The following is a 22,500-nucleotide window of genomic DNA, read 5'->3' on the forward strand; positions in this document are numbered from 1 at the left end:
TCCACAGTGATTTTTTCTATCCATCTTTCACCTGATGGACCTTAGTCTTATAGAGGAAGCGTACTTTTCAAGGGTAACTGAATACCAAATAGTATCTTAAACAACAGTACAAAAGCCACATAGCTTATTTATTACTTATTATTACAGATAGGTAAAAATACTGGTATTGACATGAATACCAACATATCAATGTGTAAATATCTTCTTTTATCATAAACATAAAAATGTGAATAACTGACAGGAACAACTTCACTAAAGGCACTCTTAGAAGTTACGTAGTAAATGGTAACTTCTGCTACAGGATTCAATTTTTTTTTTTTTTTTTAAGGAGCCCAGAAAAGTCACTTAGCAATGTGAGCTATTGAAAGATGGTTGTTAAAATAGTTCACTGTTTTCAGGGTAATTCTTTCATGATGTGTGTGTGTGTGTGTGTGTGTATTTCTTCAAAGCAAATGGAAAATATAATATCTTCCATTGTCCATACTATGTTATAATTTAACATAATCTTAATCTTAGAAATTCATTCTTTGGGTTACCTATAAGACACCAAGTGATTACCTGGCAAATAGCATTAGCACAAAGGCTCAAGTCTCTTACCATCAAATCCATCTTCTTCTGACCCTAGTTCATCATCTGAGCAGATGTTGAGGACATTTACCAGCATCTCAGTCACTAAAAAGGAAAAGAATAAAAACAAAAAAGTTCAGATTTTCTATTATAACCTTAATTATTACTCTGGCATTATTAATAAGCAAGCTCAGCAATAACATCTCTTACCTATATTGTATATAGAATCTCCTGCAAAGTAGCTTCTATAAAATCCAGATCATAAAAGATAACCGGCTTTGTGATTCTACACAGACTTTATAAAAGTATTAGCTCATGTCTATGAAATCCTATGGTAACATTTAACTAGCTATAGGTCAATAGACAATGGACAACCAAATACGTGGCTGTGAATATACTATACAACTATGAAGGAGGAAATGGCTACTTTTGAATTTTTATTTGTTTGTACAATGATGGATGCTACTAGATGTAGACCATGTTGTGACCTTCTGTTCTTCAGGGACTCAGTGAATGCTAGATCTCTTTTTTAATTTTTTTAATCTCCCAGAGAGCCCAGCACAGTGATAGGCATGTAGTTTTGTGTTCAATAAAAATCGTTGATTGACGAACTAATATATTTGAAGTAGTTTTGAGGATACTAATTTAAAAAATGAATGAGTTGATATATGTATCATTAAATTTTATTTTCAGAAAGACTTTAACAATAAAGCTTAGGTAAGTTTAATAAGAAATTCAGTTGGGTAAATTGATTACAATAAAATTGCATAGAAGTGTTGTCACAGAAATTAGTACTGTATCACTTTTACACTAAGGTGCATGTTATTTACATTTAACCGTTTCTAAAATTAGGTTGGGTTCTATCATGAAGGTGAAAAGAAACTTGCCCACTATTTCCTCAAGAGCTACTTTTTGAAATCAATGTTCTTGTAGAGTGGAAGGCATATGATAAAGAGTAAAACATCAGTGTAACCAACATTAATCCATAGCTTCAGTTTAATTATCAAATGTGAATTATGTACTCAAATATATGAATAGGTTCTTTTATAACAGATGTTCAAATTCTGAACACTTAATGGAAACAGCCCGACTGAAGGGTGTTCAAAGGGTGCCCAGCAGTTGTCAGGATTCACACTGCTTCTGTTTCCCGAGAAGCCAAAGGAGGACGGTAACACGTACCGTGTTCTGATCAGGGTGGGAACATGGTGACATGGGTAGTGCTGGGAACACTTATCAGAGGCTATCAAAATTGAATTGACTTTTGACTTATTTTGGCATCCAAAAGAAAGATTTCTTCACCGACTAATCATAACTTCCTGATTTAGTCATTTTAGGGCATTTAAAGAAAAAAACCCCACAAGTATTCTAGGAAAATAAGTATTACATTAATATATTACACATATTTATTAATATAAATAAAAATTTTAGAAAAATGTGTAGTTTTTCTCTAAAACCCCCCTATGGGGATGCTGAAACATGTGCAAACTCTTACCTTCATTCTGATGCCTATTTACCTGCTCCAATGCGCTATGTGATAAGGTGCATGAGGAATGACCTTGTCTGTCCCCACTAGGCCTCCTGAACTAACTGAACTAACTGCTCAAGCTCAGTGGGTACAGGCCTTTCCTTGAAAATTTTTGTTGAGGTTTAGATCAAAACATAAAACAAAATGAAGGGAGAAGGAAGGAAGGAAAGGCAAGCCAATTCTTTTGAAAAACTGGGACAAGTTAATAGTTATAACTTTTTAAATGTAAATTTGTCTCACCTTGTAACACATTAATGGTTGCTATATTTGTCATGAACTATTTTTGTTGCTGTTGTATATACTGTCTGAAATTCTTATACCCACTGATCACTATCATACGATGATTATTATCAACATCAGAAATGCGAGAAAAGCATAGCTACCTTAACCTGTTAATCTGACAGGGAGTTTGTAAAATAAAATAGCACTTTTGAATTAATACACAGGGGTAAGGAGAAAAAGTAGCCATTATAGCTTGAAGCCAGTTAAAACTATAGATCTGTTATTTTTAAAAGAGTTGTATTGTTCCGATGAGATGATACAAATGCTCCTAGTATTTCTCATTGGTTTTGTTTCCTCTTATTTCAGTCATTGTATTTTGTTAACAGGGTACACAGTGACATACTTTCAGATCACTTCTTTCCTGTTGCAACGTGTGAATTTCATTGTTTAGAATAGTCCCCATCTCCTCCCCTTCCTTCTTATATGATTGCATTAAGAACATCTCAAGATTCCCCAACACACACCTTTTTCCCCAACGAATGGCAGGGACCAAGTGAAAACATCCATGAAATTTGGAAGCCAGTATGGGTGAGGAGAACAGTTGAATTGCCTGATATTCATGACATTGTTCTCATACTTCAATACTGCAGCTGAAAAACAACAGAAACAAGGACATTAGATTCAAGTGCACATACTTCTGCTTCTCCACATGGCTTTAGTTGATCCAGAGAATTCAACTATGTGACTTAAGTTCCAAAATATCAAGACAAGTAGCTTCATCAGTCCAAAGTGTTTATACTATTGGGAATTAAACTATACTCAGTGTAATATGTAACTGCACACTATATGAATGCTAATATGAAATAGCATTGAAATTTGGCAAATATTTATATAAAATAGTTAATCAAATGTTTGTCAGGAATTGGTCAAGCTCCTCTCACAGCCAGGAACATTCTAGTCTTATTTAACATCTAATGACCATAATAAAAGTGGTATAGCTAAATTAGTTTGACAATTTAATAATCTCCTCAAATATTTGAACAGAATTTACTTCTATGTTTTCAAAAAAAAAAAGCACACATTTCCCACTAGAACTCACAATAGTTGTGTAAACTAGATTGCATTCTTGACTTAATAAAATAAAGCGTTTGGATTGAATCTTGCATAAAATATTATACTGGTATCTGACTTTACCCTTGACTTCTGAAACGGATGCACCACCCATGACTTAGGAAAATCAATCTGCCCCTTTCACTCTGCTTTGCATGGTGTCTGAAGGTTAGATACACACATAGAAAGTTATGGTTGCAGAGATCCTAAGAGCATCGCCAGTCTCACTTCTAACCAGATTCAGAAATTCATTCTATAACAATCCTGATACAAGTTTAGTAGGTCTCTGTGAGTTCTTTCTTTCTTTTTCTTCCTTCCTTCCCTCCTTCCTTCCTTCCTTCCTTCCTTTCTTTCTCTTTCTTTCCCTACCTCCGTCCCTCCCTCCCTCCCTTCCTTCCTCCCTCCGGCCGTCCTCCCTCCCTCCCTTCCCTCCTTCCTTCCCTCCCTCCCTCCCTCCCTCCTTCCTCTCTCTCTCTCTCCCTTTCTCTCTTTCTTATTTCATTTTAAGTATTCTCTGCACCTAACATGGGGCTCGAACTTACAACCCCAAGATCAGGAGTTGCATGCTCTGCTGACTGAGCCAGCCAGGCGCCCCTCTGTGACTACTTTCAATTTAGGAAAAGCTACCTGTTTTAACGGCATCATCTGTTCTATGGATAGACAGTTTTAAATTGTGGGAAATTCTCAAGTTGAGTTTAAAACTTCTTTACCATTTACTGATCCAAATCTGCCTTCTGGAAAAATACAGAACAAGTATACTTCTGATTCTAAATGACAATCTTTTAAATATGAAGAACAAAACTCTCACATCATATCTTCTTGAGCTTTGGAAAGATTTTACTTTTATTATCCTCTCATGGCATGATTAGAATCACATTAGTGGAAATTACTGAAGAGATCCTGGGTGATATCAAATAGGTTTTTTCTCATTTTGTTTAGGGGTTTAAAACACAGAAAAATCAATCCTTTCATTACTTTTTTACATTGTATATTTGATTATAGATAATAGAGCAAAGATAGCCCTTCAAAATCTATTTTTTGAAAAGCTACCAAAAGTTTACTGCATTTGAGCCTTTACATTAACTTCTTACTTAACAATATCTTTAACATAGCATTGCTTTCATAACTGCATTCGCTCCTTCATAACTGCATTGCTCCTTCATAACCCGAAATATACATATACATGTGTGTATACATATACATATATATGTGTGTGTGTGTGTGTGTGTGTATATATATATATATATATATATTTAAGCAGGTTTGTAGGCTCCACACCCAGTGCGGAGCCCACTGCTGGGCCTGAACTCATGACCCTGAGTTCAAGATCTGAGTTCAAGACCTGAGCTGAGATCAAGACTTGGATGCTTAACTGACTGAGCCACCCAGGCCCCCCACATACCACCTTTTAAATATAGATGCTCAGAAGCTAAGGATTCATCTTGGTATTTCTCTTAAATTTTTTTTTTTTCAGGAAAATTCTTCCTATTCCCTTTGGCTCTTCTTCAAGATGAGATGGCTTTTAGTGCCTTTTCCTCATCCTGCTCATCCTTATTCTGGAAACATGCCACATTGGCAATGCCCCTATAAAAGTGTGGCCCAGAACGAATAGAATCTTTTTGGTGGGTTTAATCATTGCAGAATATGAGGAGGATATATTGTTTCTTCTGTAATTTGGATACTATATATGTCATATTGCAGCCTAATAATATGTTGATGTTTTCAGCAGCTTGCAGTTAACTAAAATCATACTTGAGAACAGTATGGTCTTTGCTTTGAATCCTATTTCTGGCTCACCAGCATGGTTCCAGGGAACAGAATCACGACACTTTGGGGACAAGAAATGCAGGTAGTGCGGTCAACATTTATATGAAGGGAATCATTCTCTTCTTCCCACAGAATGCTAAATCCTGTGTATATTTCTATACACCCATTCTTCTTTAAGTTACCCTACCATTTATGCCATATGACACTTGGCCTAAGGATACATTCGTATAGTATTAAAGGCATGCAGAATGAAAGAATCATGGCAAATTACCATACCCATACTTCTGATCTGCCAGATGGAAAAGGTGAAGTATTTCCCGCCTTTGCTAAGTACTACCTGAATACCGGCTCCACTGAAAAGGTCTTTACTATTTTTGGATACAGCATATTCCTAGCAGAAGTGTATCCTCATAAATTTCAAAGGATCTTTAAGGTTCTAAGTTGTCTTTTTTTTTTTTTTTTTTTTTTAGATTTTGTTTATTTATTTGACACAGAGAGAGAGCAAGCACAAGCATGGGAGCCTCCGGCAGAGGGAGAGAGAGAAGCAAGCTCCCCACCAAGCAGGGAGCCCGATGTGGGGCTCGATCCCAGGACCCTGGGATCATGACCTGAGCCGAAGGCAGATGCTTAACCGACTGAGCCATCCAGGCTCCCCTAAACTGTCTTTCTGAAGAATAATTTCTCCTCTAAGTTTCCCCCTCTTTTTACTGGCATTAGGTTGATACAGCCGGAGGAAGGAAAATAGATGTTATAACAGTGCCCTGGAGGAAAGGGAGAGGCTCTATAGAATATGTCATTTAATCCTTATTACAAATCTGAGAGGTGGGTGTGACTGCCTTTATGTCATAATCTAAGGAACTGCGGTTGAGAAATGAAGTGGCTTGTTCAAGATCATGCAACCAGTAACTGGATCATCTGACTCATATTTAAACTCCGCTTTTACTGACATCAAATCCATCCCCTTTCCACCATTCCCTTCTGTCTCTTATAAATTATAAATGGATGAATTCTAGTCTTAGCGGTTATAGTAATTTAACCTTGAATATCGTATTCATAATTAAAGATGTTTTAGCTTTTGCCAAAATACATATTTGAGAAAATGAAATACAATGCGAATTTACAACTGAGGGTGCGGCTTGCTCAATAGATAAAACAGAAGTTCTGTTTTGTAGCTGGTGAGATAAAGCATTTATTCATTCAACATTGACTCAACACAATTTATTTGAGTGCCTAATAAAGCAGAAACTTTTTTTCAGATTTCATTTTTGTTTATTAACACCAGAAATAATACATTTTAACAGTGGCTACATTTACTAAGCATCTGCTTTATGCCAGGCACTGTATTTGGTCCTGCACAAAACATAATCACAAATCTTCACAATATTCCTCAAAAGTAGTTCTTAATCATTTGCATTTTGAAAATAAACAGAGAGGTTATTTGCCCAAGGTCACACTTGAGAAGTAGTTAAATTCAGTTTTGGCCTGAATCTAAAGTCCCTGATCTTTCTAGAATTCCATGATATTCTCACCCTAACTGCATAAATCATTCAATGTCTGCCAAGTTTTAGACACAGATTCTCCTTCCACATTTATTCTTTGTAAAAAAAGAGCACTGGATTGGAGGGCCAGGAGCTCCGACTGCTAGATGGGTTCTCTCATTTAATACTCACAAGAGCCGAGGCCACTTAATGTTTTGAGGTCTCAATTACCTCCCCTAACTTTATCTAGAAAATTTATATGACCACTTCCAAATCTGAATGATAACAAACTTCTGGAACAAAGACCTCATCATTAATGCAATTACTGATTAATATTCTCAGTAATTCTAGAGGCTATTTATAGAACATTTTTCTACTTTTCTATAGTTTAAAAAGAGAATAACTCTAACTTAAAAATGCAAATACACCAATATGTATTCTTTTTTCTTCAGCAACATAAAGTATTCATGCACAAATACTTCCCAAATAACCTCACCTTAATAGGTTACTCATGAATTTTTATGTTTTTGTATTTTATATATATATATATATCACAAAAATACAGGGGAAAAAAAAAAACCTTTAAACCAAAACAGTCCCAAATATCTATATCATGAAATTCCCAGTTAACATTTCATCTTCCACCTCCCACATCTGTCCTGCCACCTGCCTCTAACTGTCACTGGGATTACAAAACTCAACTAGAGCCCTAACAGTGTGCTGTTCTCTGAAGTACTTGAAAGACATTTATCTCCAGTGCAGTATAAATAATACAAATGGTTGTACTTCGAGAATCACTCGAGACCAACTCCTGAGGCCTTGTCTGAGAAACAGAGAAAGAACAAAGTCTACCATCAAGAAATCCCACTATTCTACAGGCAATTATACATGACCTCTTGTCATTGAACAATTACATCAGAGGCCTGGAGAGGGATGATGACATATATATGGACCTTGTGTTATTAACCAAATTTAGAGCAGACCAGACTGCATAGAAAAAAGTGCTCTTCTGTTGCACATGCACTTGTGAAGAATAGCTGGAAAAAAAATTTGATGTGATGGAAAGAATACTAATCCCCATGAATCTGAAGGTCTGACTGCCAGTTCTTTCTCTGATGTCAAAATTATGGTCTTAAAGTTATGTAATTACTTGGTCTGATCATTTTTACTGCACCTGTAGACCCCTATATAAACATGGAAGCCATGCCATGCACAAGATACAAAATCAGTAATCAAGGGATAGCACTGGACCTCCATTATTTCTAATGACACAACTAGGTGCCCTGAATAGAGTGAAACCCAAAGAATAGAATCCATTCCTTTGTTTACCACACCATGCACTAAAATGCTAGGCCATATCCAAATCTGTAAATTAAAGGGGTCTCCCCTACTTTAAAATTTGAGATTTTGATGAGACACAAAAACCAGTATTTCGTAAGAACTCGGTAACATTTCTCAACATCTTTACAATTGTTATCATCAGGGAGGATGATGATAGGGCGATGAGTGAAAAAAACAGAAATATCCAAACAGAGCTTCTAATTTAAGAGAAGTTATCAACATATTGCTAGCAAGAGGCATTAACTGGTTCACCAAACCATGGGTTCAATATATTTCAAGTGGATTTCAAGAGGAATACAAAGCTTCTTTTCTGAAAGCCTTTAGATTAGTAATGTAATGCTCCCAGCATACCTCAGGCTTTCTCAACACTACTAGTCCTATTTTCAGTGGAGGAGAGGAGAGGTCAGAAGAATGGAAATAATGAATTCTAATAACATTTTTCATCTCTTTAACTCTAATTGACCATCCATTCCCAGCTTCAAAAGATGGGACAGAGGGACAGAAAAGAAACAAAGATGAGAAGAAAGCAAATGGCAGCACTCTAGAATCATTATAAACCATCCAGAAATAGAAGGAAAAAAAGCATAATAGAGGATTTTTTTTTTCCTTTAAGTTCTGCTACCTGTAGACTATAGAGACCCCAGCAGGAAAACTAGCATCAGCATATTCTTTTGGCAAAGTCCTACCATCACGGAAGGAGACATGATGGCTTGATGGATAAAATTCTTGAGATAGGACCTATATACTCATAATGTTCTTTGCCAATATTTTAAGATTATGCTGTATGCTGCATGAAAGGGTTTTTTTGATTCTGGGAGAGATACTATACATTTTTAAAAATCTGCATTTTCCCATAGAGATTATTTTTTTAAGGTACAATTTTCTTTTAGGATTTTGTGAAGACACATATGTATAGTGTTTGTAGTACATATTATAGCATCTATAAGCATAATCTCTGATTCCTTCCATTTTGAAACCTGACTTCTAACTCATCTCCTTTTTGTTTTTCCCTCAATGTCCTGTACTTGCCCGGTGTATTCTGTTTTAAAAAGATTCTTTTTATTATTACTAGTGACCTAGGCTAAGGGGAATTTATTAATTCATGAGGGTTGCTGTATTTGGTGAGCAAGGACTACAACTTATAACTCACTTTTACTCTATAGTTCATAAGATTGATGACAGAGTAAGTAGTCATTTATGGAGGCAGATTTCAAATCTTCATTTTTAGGTAATTTTGTCATAATGATGTTCTTCAGTCTGGGTTTCTTGAGAAATTTAATGTTTAAACTGTTTGATTTAGTACTTCACATAGGGTCTCTCACTGGCAAATTCTCAATAACTTCCATGTAATGACTGAATTTCAATCAACCTGAAATATTTTATCATTAATAAATATGAACATTGGGTATATATAATTTCCTTGAAGCTGTGAGCTAATGATTTTGTATTTATCAAGATACACATGTGTGTGTGACTATATATAATCCTCTTATGCACGCATCTAGTCCTTGCCTGCTCCTTCTACCTTGTACACACATTCTTCATGATACCTTATTACTTTGCTACAAGTGTCCTGCATAAAACTTGGATGATTGTAACTTACTTACATGAAGGAAAGAGACTGCACCAGATATATCTATGAAATAATATGAGCCAAGTTTATGATTATGTGTGTGTGTGCACATGTGTGTGTGTTATGTGTTTCTCTTTTTAATACTGTGTTAGTAAATTTTGAACCAGCTCATTATTCAAATACAGAACTTTGGGTAAAGTCAATAAAAGGAAAATGATGAAAGGGATGAAAAAGGCAAAGATCTCTTTTTATTCTTTTATAGTGCTTTGAACCATACCTGGCACATGGTTGGTGTTCAATAATGTTGGTCGAAGAAAAGATCTAAGGAAAGGAAATAGAGAAAGGAAGGACAAGATGGAGAAAGACAGGAACAACAGAAAGAAGGCAGGCAGGCAAAGAAAAACTAAAAACAAATTTTTCCAGAACATAAAACATGTAACTTCTCAGGATGCTAACAATGTAACTAACCACATATGAACAGTATGAAGGGTACATGTTGGAATTTAGGAGAAAGATAGCATGTCACTTCAGCAGCTAAGCCCTGTTTTAAAATTGTCAATCTCTATTTTAAGACAAGAATGGAAACAATACTGGCTCTGTCACAAAGTAACTGTGTGAACTTTCTCCTTATTTGAGCTTTACCTTCTAAACTTGTAAAATAGGAATAATTATGACCTGTGCTGTTGTTTTCAAAGTATGAAGATCAAATAAAATGATATATGTGATTAATATCCATGATAATATATATGATCAGATAAAATATTTGGCACCTGAAAAACACAAAGTATGTATCATGATGCAGTTTCAAATTCTTCAAGGAAGGGATGGCTATCTATGTTTAACACATTGTCATTTTATAATTCCCACCTAAAGTGTCACATCGAAATACTAACATCCAAAGAGTCTGGGGCCAAAAACTGATCCTTGCAATCAGCTCAAGTCCAGTGAAACACTGTGAATTATTTCTACATTACAATTTCACATAGAGAATATTAAATATTTTTTTGCCATGTCAAGAGGAAAGAACAAGTTATGAGTTCTTTATCAGTTTTAGCTTTAAGTTCTAATCCTTATTGTTATAATGTTAAAATAAGGCTTACGCCACTGTAGTAAATGAGAGAGAAAGAGAGAGGTTTAGCTGAAGCTTTAAACTGCTGGAGAAGTTGGCATGGCCTTAGTAAACACTGTGCCCGGGCCTTGCTCTCATTCAATGCAGTTGATACTTACCAGACCCTGGCGGGAGGTACCTGGAATACTGGTGGTATCTGTATGCAATCATAGAACACCCTTTTCACCTTCAAGGTTGTACTTGGTATCAAGCCCTGAGCTGCAGCCTGCAATGGTTCTAGGTTGCTATCTCCAAGATACCCTTGGCACTGAGTTAATATTAAGCCCGTATACTTGATATTTTCTGTGGAAAGTAAGATCACAGCAGACTTTTTGACATTGGCAGGGTCAAGTCTCTTGCAGATCTAGAATCTCCAGACAACGAATAGCAAGTGATAAGCCAATGATTTGGGTCTTTAACATTATGTAGATTGTCCCTGTTTTTCCTCCTACTAAATGCTTTACAGAGGATTCGATTTCTAGAGAAACAGGTTTCAGTTCAGTCTAAGAATCTTCTAACCATCTGTCAGAAGATGGAATGCAACACTCAGGATGCCTCCCCCAGCTGATCCCGTTCAACTGGCAGCAGAAGAGGATTGCCCATGAACCTGCATGGAGGATAATTTAGCATTGCTCCAGATCCTGTCTTCATCCTCATTTAAGATCTTGTATAACTTCGAGAGCTCAATCCTGTAATTCTATGGGCAACGGTCTGTGAGAAGCAAGGGTTGCCTCACTCACTGCGTTATTACTTAGGGAAGTTCCACAATTGCTTCACTGCCAAAATCGGTAATTATGTAGTAGTGATGGTTATGAAATCAAGAGGTTCATTTGTCAGAGCAACAATACTGAGCATGCATTCAATATTCAATTAAAACATATACTCAGGGTAATTCTTAAATATTAAATCTTGATGGAGTTTCCATTTTACCTTCTGTCCCATTAATGTTTCAATGTAAGCAAGTGGACGACTGGACAAAACTAATCTATTTAGAAAGTGGCCTCCAACAAGGACACTTTCACAATGGAGCTGAATGAACAAAAGCAAAAGTATAAGCACCTAAGGGATACTTTTTAAAGAGAGAAATTAATGATTTATTTGAGAAGAATATAAGAGATACCCCATTTTTAAAATAATGTATATATCTGAATGTATAACATTCATGTAATTTTGAAGGGATAACAAATGACTCTTCATTTCAAAAGCTTTTGTTTTCTTATTGAAGAACAGTTAGTCACCTCAACATAATGGAGCCATGAGTTGAATAGGGGATCAGGGCAAACACTGCCCTGAAAGCTTCCAGATAACAAAGCTGACCTGGAAGAGCACAGACAGGGGTTAACCTGCAAGCCCTGGCATCAGGCTGCCAATTTTCAATCTCAATGCTATTCCCTGACCAGGTTGTGTGAACCTTGGTGAAAGTATGCAACCCCTCTGCACTCTAGTTTTTCATCAGTAAAATCAAGATTAGAATGTAATTCATGGAGTGTTGAAAGATTAAATGCATTTACACATAGAAACTTAGAGCAGTGTCTGGCACAAAGTAAATCCTCCATTATTATTATTATTATTATTATTATTACTATTATATGCAACTTGCATGAATAAAGCAAATAACATTTGTGCACATGCTATCCCAACTGAAGGGAAATATTTACATTTACTAAATATATTATTACCAACCTAAGACTTTAAAGAAAATGTATCAAGTTGTAGCAGTCAAGGTGATAATGATAATGATAATGGTTTAAGAAATTATAATCATAGTTAGATTAATTTCATATATTAAAGAGTACTGGATATAACAGGCAGTGAAAAAGGGACATCCTGCTAAAAACCCTCACTCCATTCATCTCAGAGTGATCTCTCTGAAAACCATCAAAACTTCCTAACTGAAAGTTCTCTTCAGCCTTAAATGTCTACATAAAATCTTTTCTACCACCTCATAGTGATAATACAAAAAGTTAATGCTAAGAGTTTTCTTCATGGTTTCTGCTTTGCTCCTTCATAAGGTTGTAGATTCCATACCATTTCTCCACAGACAGTCCTAGGTTTAATAATCATTATGAAGAAATTATCTTTCCAATGTGTGTAAAACAATACTCATTGGGGTAAAGAATAAACATGTTTATTTTTTTATGATAAAAATGTTTACTAAATAAATGAAGGAATTACTATTTTTTTGATAGGACTTACTTTACTTGTTTTGCTTCAGTAACAACAAGAAAAACACATAGCCTACAATTTGTTAGCAAATATCAAATAACAAAATGCTACCGTGAATATATATTTACATTTCTTATGTTGAAAAAAGTGATCTCAGTGAACAGTTGCTCAAGACCAATTAAGAGGATCTTTAGATTTGATATGATGGCAGAAAAAAGTAAGAGCTGGGAAAATTGTTGCCATTGGACAAAATCTCTGGATTAATTTTATCTAACTTATAAAGCACTAGTGATCATATTTATGCCTGTGGTTGTAAAGGCCCAAAACATGCTTTAAAAATGTTTATGTCAAGCTAAAGCTTGTCCCCATGGTTAAGATAGGCCTCAGACTCTACAGAAATGGCTTCTTGCTTATAAAATGTGGGCAATTTTGTAGGGAAGTAAGCTTTTTGGCATGCTGTAGAGGAAGAGGCTAAGATGCTAACTTAAGGTTGCCTGGGCACGAGTTCTACTCCCTTCCAAAGACCGGCCTCCTTCCTCTCCCCCCCGCCCCCACAATCTCCTTTTCCTACCCAGCATAAAGATCTGATCTGGTTGGTTCTGCACTTGGCTCCTGAACCAGGCAGGTGCCACATACCACTAAGTTTGTGAACACAAGGGGCGCCTGGGTGGCTCAATCGTTAAGCGTCTGCCTTCAGCTCAGGTCATGATCCCAGGGTCCTGGGATCGAGCCCCGCATCGGGCTCCCTGCTCAGAGGGAAGCCTGCTTCTCCCTCTCCCACTCCCCCTTCTTGTGTTCCCTCTCTCGCTGTCTCTCTCTCTCTCTGTCAAGTAAATAAATAAAATCTTAAAAAAAAAAAGTTTGTGAACACAATTCCTGAATGCTGAAACAAGGTCCTGGTGTGAAAAAACTATGCTGTGATAAGAAATGAGTGGGTGGCTCAGTCGGTTAAGCATTTTCTTTTGGCTCAGGTCATGATCCCAGGGTGCTGGGACCAAGCCCGCATCGGACTCCCTGCTCAGCGGGGAGCCTGCTTCTCCTTGTCTGCTGCTTCCCCTGCTTGTGCTCTCTCTCTGTCAAATAAATAAATAAAATCTTAAAAAAAAAAAAAAGAAAGAAACGAGGTTCTCAGGCCTGGCAACCCATAGCACTGATGGTGTCACTGAGGGCTGAGTGCTCCCCCCTAGACGTCAGGGGACCAAGGCGAGCTGGCTTCAGATACGTTGCATTTGCTCCTGCATGTCCACATCACAACTGCCAATAAGATTCTTCCCTTGGTTTCTTATAGTAGCAATTCAATCCTTCCTTTACGATGGTATGCCAAGCTGTAAATTATCTCTTTATTTATAAATGGTACTTCTGAAGTCCATGACTACTTTTTGAAGGAAAATATTTGAGGATGTTGACTGTGCCAAGTTTTGGTAGAGCTAAAATGCTTTTTTAAAAGCAATTCTATCAATTTTCCTAGTTTAAAAGCCCAAACCATCATAATACACTTTTTCCCCATCAAAAAGGGTAGACTTTTGCATGTTAGGATTTTAGCAAATGATGTGTTTCTTGTCTTATCCTCGAAACCCAATTTCGTACCTCTCTCTTCCTTAACCTACTTTAATACTGAATTAATTTTCTTCCTCATTGTCATTTTTAATCTCTGGTCTTAATTACTAAATTAGCGTGGTGGCCATTTAGATTTTTCTTCTCAAATCCAAAATACATTTCACTTAATAAATTTTATTTAATTACTCAATTTTACTGGGTCAGTGGCTCTTCCTGGAACTGAGTTATATACCCCTGGTATGTATATTTGTATTCCTCTATATCCGTATCGTACATCCATCCAACCATTCACTCCCCCACCCATATCACAACTCATCTAATCTACAGAGAACTGACACCAAATGGCAACCTCATGTAATTTACGTTAGATTTTTCTGAAGCACAGGTGTATCACTAGAGAGATAAAGGACTTAACTGTTTACATCGAGGTTTAAAACACATTTTTCCAGAGGTCCGTTATAATTTTTGGCCAAACTGACTTGTTTAAGGCAGAGTTCACATTTGCCCCTTATTTCTTGATACTGAGAGATTTTACTCTAAGATTGCTTTCATGTCACTTCGTCAGTCAAGCTTATTATCATTTGGTCTCCATGGACTAGTTTTCCACTCTCAATTAACACCACTTTTTTCTTTGTAGTATTTTCCAAGTACATCTGAATCATTATTGATGGAATTCTTTATTTAACATCTATCCCACTACCAAATTATAAACCCCACTAGCGTGAAGAAAATGTCCATCTTGTTTATTTTATACAAGCAGCACCTAGCGCAGTGCTTAGTATACATAAGTTCTCAGTAACGGTTTGTTGCACTGGTGAGTAGGTGAGGTTGAAGTCATTTTTACAGGTGGTATATTATTATTATTATTTTTTGAAGATGTTATTTATTTATTTGACAGAGAGAGAGAGAGCACAAGGGGGAGTAACAGAGGGAGAAGCAGACTCCCTTCTGAGCAGGGAGCCTGATGCGAGGCTCGATCCCAGGACCCTGGGATCATGACCTGAGCTGAAGGCAGGCGCTTAACCAACTGAGCCACCCAGGTGCCCCGGCATATTATTATTATTATTATTATTATTATTAGAAGCAGAAGCAGTGTGCATGTGTCATTCCTGCAGTTTTCTCCTGTCATTATTATTGTTAGAAGCAGCAGAAGCAGTGTGCATGTGTCATTCCTGCAGTTTTCTTCTGTTCGGTGGGTTTGGGTAATTATGAAATTGCTTTACCCTTAGGGCTACAGATTCAAAGAAGGAAAACAATTCGAACGCGCAAAGTGCTCTGCAAATGTTTAACTCCAACTTGGAAAGGGTTTTAGAACTGGTTACAATAGTAACTGAAAGTGAGATAGAGCTCTGTGGGTCTGGTAGGGCACTTTGGGTACTGTCTTGCTATTTAATTTCCAGAAAGAAAATGCTTCAATCAATGCATGTGTTGATGGTCTACCATGTATAATGCATGCTACTTGGCTTTACGATGTGTACCAAAAAGCCCTACTTCAAACTAATTATAATCTGATTGGGAAGTTATAGCAATGCTAACTATAGGAAAAGCTAATGAGAAAAAAAATTAAATGGTAAGTATGAGGGCAAATGATTGGTATTTCAGACATTCAGAGAAGGACTACCAACAGAAATCTTCATAGAAACAGACTGGAGTCTGAAAACAGGCCATTTAGATGGGCAGAAAAGAGGAAGACACGTATTCAAGATAGAAAAAAAGTTATGTGGGCGAAGAGGTGGCGACAGGGACGGCCAAAATTTGTACAGGGCCATGAGCAGAACAATGCAGCTAAAGTAAAGGGTTCACCCAGAGAGAAGCTGAGAGATGGGTTATAAAGGTAGATGGAGCCATAAAGTGAAACTATACCTAAGAGGCTGAGGAGAACGGGGTATTTTTCTGTCAGTTTCCCTGAAGCCACTGACAGGTGGCATAATGATAGCAACATAAAATATTCAATGATGATAATATCTTAATACCGCACAGCATTTTGTTGCAAAGTAATTTCATCTATTATTCACAGAAGAAATTCTTTTTTTCTCATTTTGCAGAGATGTCACTGCACGTCAATACATGTAAAGGAGCTAGCTGTTTCATGGCAGAGCTGTGACTGCAAGCTCCATCTTCTGCCCGGGCAGGTTGCAGGAATTGTCAGAGTGAGGAGACAGAGGCCAGGGGAGGGGCGGGTGGTTCGCCTGTGTTCCTGCAGGCTGGCAAGGCTAAGAACTGCGCGAATCAGTGTGGGCTACGCCAAGGAGGGGCCACGTCCAGTCCTCATGACTTTTAGAAAGCCGCTTTTCATTGCAGGCAAGTATAGAACTACTAATCACAACCTACAGACATTGAAACAGGAAACTGATCACACACCTATGCTTGGTTTTAAGATGGCAGAATAAACCTATTTTCCTCATGGCTTCATTTTGCCAAAGAGCTGTCGCTGCTGCCTTAATTTGCAGGTGCTTAAAAATCAAATCATATTTTAACGATTGGGTTATATACAACTCCATAGCCTTTTACGGTCATCTGTTTCTAAGAATCAATGGGTTAACTTAGAGATTCTTCACCGCTGTCTTTCCACTGATGATGTTTTGAAGGTGCTTGCAACCCAGCTTTCTGGCACTGCCGTTTACAATTCTCGTTAACATTTATCTTATTCAAATACAGTACTCCTCACTTCAGCCGTGAATCACTGACTGCCACTCCCACATACTGTACCCAGTGTTAACATAATCGCTTTAAAGTGCTCCAGAGATCTTACACAAAAGTCTTTTGAAATTAGGCTCAAACTGAAGAATGTATCTTTCTTCTTCCTATCTGTTTATCTTTTTTCTCTCAGGAGAATTTTTTCTTTTATGAAAAGGTTCCCAAACTGAAATGCTTCTCTCCCCTTCCTAAGAGATTGTGATCTACCCTGAACACAAGAGAACACAAAGAGAGAACTACAAAGCCTCCAAGATTGCAATCCGCTGATGTCTACTGTTTTTTTTAAGTTCGCGCCTTGTTAAATCAGAACCATCGACAAAGAAGCAGTGAATATCCTGTGGGAGAAATAGCCATTGCTCTCAAGCAGAACCGCTACCCAGCATTATGATGAGTGGAAAAAGTCTAAGTCTGTTTTTATGGAGTGAAATCTCAATTTTCTTTTTCTTCTTTTTTTTTTTCTTACTGTTTTGACTTTTTTTCAATCATTAAAAAAAACTTGTATGTATAGTCCATGCTACTTAGTAATTGGTCTCTGTCAAGAAAATTACTTATTTGGGCGCTCCTTTCATTAGGTGAAATAGAAAAAAAAAAAAAAACAACTGTTTTAATGCCATAAAGAAATAAGAACCTAGGTGTTCAGATTGTATATACTTTCGGGAAATAGTTAGGATCATGATGGGACATGCAAGATGACCCACTGAGTTCCTGCTTTCCTTACAGGTACCGCAGGGGAATTCTCTGGTATGAGAACCCACAGCCAATCCAAGGGAATTCAATCTTACTGTTTTTATACAAAAGGCTTTAAGATTGAGATTTTATCTGGCAAAAAAAAAAAAAAAAGTCTTGGCTGCTTAAAAATAAAAGTTTCAAAAACACTGATCTTGACTTTATTTTATTCTATTTTTCTTTTTCTAATCAAATGTTCACCATTCTTTAATGTCCAGATCACGTTTTACCTTAAACAAGGCCCTTTCTGACCATTCTAGAATATCATTCCTTGTCCAACATACTCACTGTTTAACTCTCTTAGTTTCACTTAACGACACTGTGTTTTATATTTGTATTAAATTGCCCAAATGTCTTACTTCGTCAACTGGCTTATAAGCCCTTGGCACACCAAGAACATGGTTTGTTTTACTTTGTATGCTTCTTGCCACTGAGTACTAAAGACAGCTCCTCTTTTCTAGAAATTAGGCAACTAGGAAACAGGGGACAACTCTCCCTTGCACCCCGCTCCCAGACATCCATCGTTGTGACAGAAACTTCACAGCACCTTCTGATAACTTCACTCCAGGGCCACAGAGGAGGGCCCACCACAGTCAAAATGGCAGTGTATGAGACTGTGCAGTGTGGCCATCCCACCCCACCCAGCAGGCGTGTCTCTCTGGGCTATGGGGTCAGGATAGTCATGTGAAGTATCTATAGGACAGCACAGATGTGTCGGGGGTAGGTGGGGGGAGGCAAGGATCTCAGCAAGCCATACTCAGATATGCTGCATTAATATTGTCTAGACCAATGCCAACCAAAGTTAATGGCTTTTTCACATTTTATCCCCCATTCTGTCACACCTGGAACACTCCATGTCATCTCCAAATAAAGAAATTACCTTGATAAAAGAGGATAATGTGTCCCTTGCTCCTCCTCTCTTCCCTATAGTCAGTAAATAATGCCCTCTTGTAAGGAGCGCCTGGGTGGCTCAGTCCTTAAGCGTCTGCCTTCCACTCAGGTCATGATCCTGGAGCCCTGCATCAGGGTATCAGGCTCTCTGCTTGGCGGGAAGCCTGCTTCTCCCTCTCCCACTCCCCCCGCTTGTGTTTGCTCTCGCTATCTCTCTCTCTGTCAAATAAGTAAATAAAATCTTTAAAAGTAATAATAATAATGCCCTCTTGTTTCCTGGTCCTTTTTAGGCAGGCAAGTATGGAGTTTCATAAAGGAAGTACAGGACGCTAAACCAGAAGATGTGGGTTTGATTATAGTTCCTCACTACCTAACTGAGTGACCTAGGGCAAAGCAATTAGCCACAGAGACCCACTCTGCATATTAAAAGGGGGTGGGGGCTAAGGATATTTACTTTGAAGTTTAATTCAATTTTTTTTTTTAAATAAATGAACATGAGCCTGCCTAGCGCAGGATCCAGCTCATGGTAGGTACTCAATAAATGCAACTTAAATTTGAATTTGAAGCAATAGCTTCTTTTGCTCATTTTTTCTTAATCCCTTACATGCACAATCACCCTGTTCTCATTGATATCCACATCCTTTTAAAGAAGCACGATTTTTGGATTACTTTCAATTATTATTTCTTTTAAAACCTCTATCTACCAGAGCAGTTCACTGCATGTAGACCCTGCTATACATTAGAATCTCCTGGAGAACAGTTAAAAAAAAAAACAGTGCCTGGGCTCCATGTCTGACCAATTGAATCTGTAACTCTGAAGACAATCACAAAATTTGCATCCAACAATACATGAAAAAGCCAGGGGAAAAAGACTGGCTGAAAACGCTTCATTCAAACCAAACACAAATGAAACGGCTTGAGAATTATTGCACATGTCCTGCAAGACCGCAAGAGGGATCTAAAACCACTTACCTTTGTTATTGTATACATCTAAATAATTTGGTGCTGAGAAAATTGTAATTAGAGAAGGGAAGCCTGTCGTTTGGCTTTTCCTGTACATGCGATACCTAAAAACAACAAAGACGAGTTACAACAAGGCTATTATGGGGGAAAAAAAGGTGATATCAAATTACAGATTTAAAATAGAATATTCAAGTTACGTTTTATCACTCCGAGAGAACTCAATTACATAACATTAAACAAAATTTTCTCTCTAAAGTCTGTTACACACAGACATGAATTCCTCTCAAGGTTGACAATGAAAACACACAATCACATGTACAATATCCAAAGAGGCCTTTCCTAAGTTTAACAGGCCTAGGGGAGGATGGAATTCAAGGCAAAATCATAGTTCATATCCATGTGTGCAACAGAGAAAACAAAGTCAATTTTTTCACGAAGATATCCTGTACCTACAATGTTTTTTAGAAGTTTGCCAATACTCTTGGCATTAAGACTAAATAAGCAGAGCAATATATAAATCTTTCACACTAATAACCAGGCTGATTATGTGATTTATCTGCAATATCTACAATATTCTGTTATGGTCTTCACTAAGCAATTTGCTTTTCAAAGGACGTGTGGTTAAATCTACAGGTTTTACATATTGAAAGTGTTTCTATTTTAGAACTTTATTACCAATCTCTTCGGCATCTGCAGGTCAAAGATTATTGTCTGAGCAGGGTAATACTTAATCAATCAGTAATGAAACAGAACATCTGCAAGATCTTTGGAAATAAACCAATAAGCCAGTAACTTTTCTTCTATTAGATAAAAATAGGACTCTAGTCCTCAAATAATCAAAAAATACAGGAAACTCTGGCTCTTTTCCATTAAGGTGAAAACATATCTCATGACTTCTATGTAACAGATTTTAGGAATATTGGTTTAGAAAATTTCCTATGACGTGCAAAACAAAATGTTATCATTCCTTGGGTATTCTGTGTCATGTTATCTCTGGCTGACTAACCATGCTTACTTTAGTTAGGTTCTAAAGTACCTCAAATATCTGCCTTTAGGTAGATAAATAGCCACCTTAAGATTTATAATTTTATAAATACTTTCCCCAGGAGAAAATATCCTCTGAAGAAACTTCTGAAATATTCTAGAAGTATTTATTCTGCATACTGGACTAAACTTTGCTGGTGGAAAAAAATCAGAATGTGAAAGATAATTAACACTCTCAATCTTAGTACCCTTGGCATTTTAAACTATGATTGGCTATGCTTACTCGACAACAAATAAAAACAAAGAAACTAGATGACATAATCTCAATTTTCCACAATTAATCAATCAAATGCTCAATTCAAACAAATATGCTAATTGATTTTAACTGATGAACTTAAAATATTTTCAAATAAGCAGATGACTTCAGGTCTGTAGTGGAATTAATATAAAGCTGCTTAAAATGTTCAGTTGGGACAGTCAGTCAAAAAAGCATGGTGACACCACTGCCCTGAAAAGTGCAAAAAAAAAAAAAAGAAAAGAAAAAAGAAAAAAAATTATTTGAGGACTTGATTGCTTGGGCATATCAGCAGGTTATATCAAAGCTCAGCTACAACACACTGAGGATATAGAACTGGATTGGTTCATACCTGTTGATTATTGGTTGGAAAAAGCTAATTTTGAAAGGAACTTAGGATCTGCCTTGACTTAGGATCATCAGACATGGGCTTACTTCAGAATGCGGTCATCTCTATTCCTAATTTCAGCACACAGGTTATAATACTAAGTGTTCCTCCCGTTCAGAAAACTCAGAATATGAAAGAACGAGTTTAAGCATTTGAAGGCAAACAATACCTTTCAGGGGAGCCTACTGAGAATGGTACTGGACTTCAAATCCTAGAATTCATTATGCCTTTTTCTCCCTATTACAGATTTAATGCACTATCAAACTGAGTATCTGCTGTTTCTTAGTTTTCTAAGCCCTTATAATTGGCCTACCAATTATACTAATAATTAGACTAACCCCAGACCCTAAATTTTAAAATTTACCGTGTATTACAAATTCTTCTTATGCATTTGTTAGTTAGAATATACAATTTTCTCCCTCATTTAAATGCCTCTACTTTTGTCCTTTAAAACTTCGCAGGGGTCAGGAATGATATTCTTTAAATGAGAGTACACCATGCAATATCTGTTAAATATTTATGTGTAATTCTCACTCCCATTGCCAACCAAGACTGAAAAGTTGCTGGTAATCTACTCACTTACTGGACAGTGGGAAGAGCAGAATGAAAAGAAATCAGATGGACCCATAAAGTTCTTAAGAAAGCCAGCTGAAAATTTTACCCTTCAAGCTAAAAATGGAGGCACTTTAAAGGGGAACCTCACCACACATTTGTGACCACTCATTCCCCAGAAACCTGCCGTTATCTGTGTCATCAGAACACAATTTTAAGATCTAATGTCTTCAGGGAGAGAGCCTAGCAAAAAGGATCCTCCACAGCCTGAACAAAGTGAGGGAGCTGTGACCCAGGGGCTATGCATGGTTTCCATAAACCCACAAAACTGCTCACCCTGCATCTTGGGCTTCATGGGCTCGGAGTATAGATAACAAATTATTGTGCTGTAAGAATTCACATACAGCCGGGTAACTGTCAGAGACAAAAAGAAAAGAGAAAGAAGCATCTGTTATGAAATCATCAAGAGTAGCACATGTATCTGTAACATCCTGACCTATGTGATCTGATCAAGCATAATCAAACATACATCATTCATGAAACAAGCCTCTTGGCTCTCAGGACAGGTATTTCCCTGTGGCAGAAAAAGC

At 37.1% G+C, this 22,500-nt stretch overlaps 1 protein-coding gene across 6 annotated transcripts in view; it reads right to left on the reverse strand.

Moving 5' to 3' along the window:
* The window catches only part of PPP3CA (protein phosphatase 3 catalytic subunit alpha), a 309,049-nt gene that overhangs the window by 35,089 nt on the left and 251,460 nt on the right, over window positions 1–22,500 (reverse strand). For all 6 annotated transcript variants that reach the window (XM_032400899.1, XM_032400898.1, XM_032400897.1 and 3 more), the window contains 4 exons: window positions 22,247–22,324; window positions 19,701–19,795; window positions 2,839–2,964; window positions 598–672 (listed from right to left, as the gene is read on the reverse strand). In XM_032400899.1, the coding sequence (XP_032256790.1) occupies window positions 598–672; window positions 2,839–2,964; window positions 19,701–19,795; window positions 22,247–22,324 (374 nt within the window). The remainder of the gene's footprint in view (window positions 1–597; window positions 673–2,838; window positions 2,965–19,700; window positions 19,796–22,246; window positions 22,325–22,500) is intronic.

Source organism: Phoca vitulina, unplaced genomic scaffold (genome assembly GCF_004348235.1).
Source record: "Phoca vitulina isolate PV1807 unplaced genomic scaffold, GSC_HSeal_1.0 scaffold3, whole genome shotgun sequence".
Classification (NCBI taxonomy): Eukaryota; Metazoa; Chordata; class Mammalia; order Carnivora; family Phocidae; genus Phoca; species Phoca vitulina.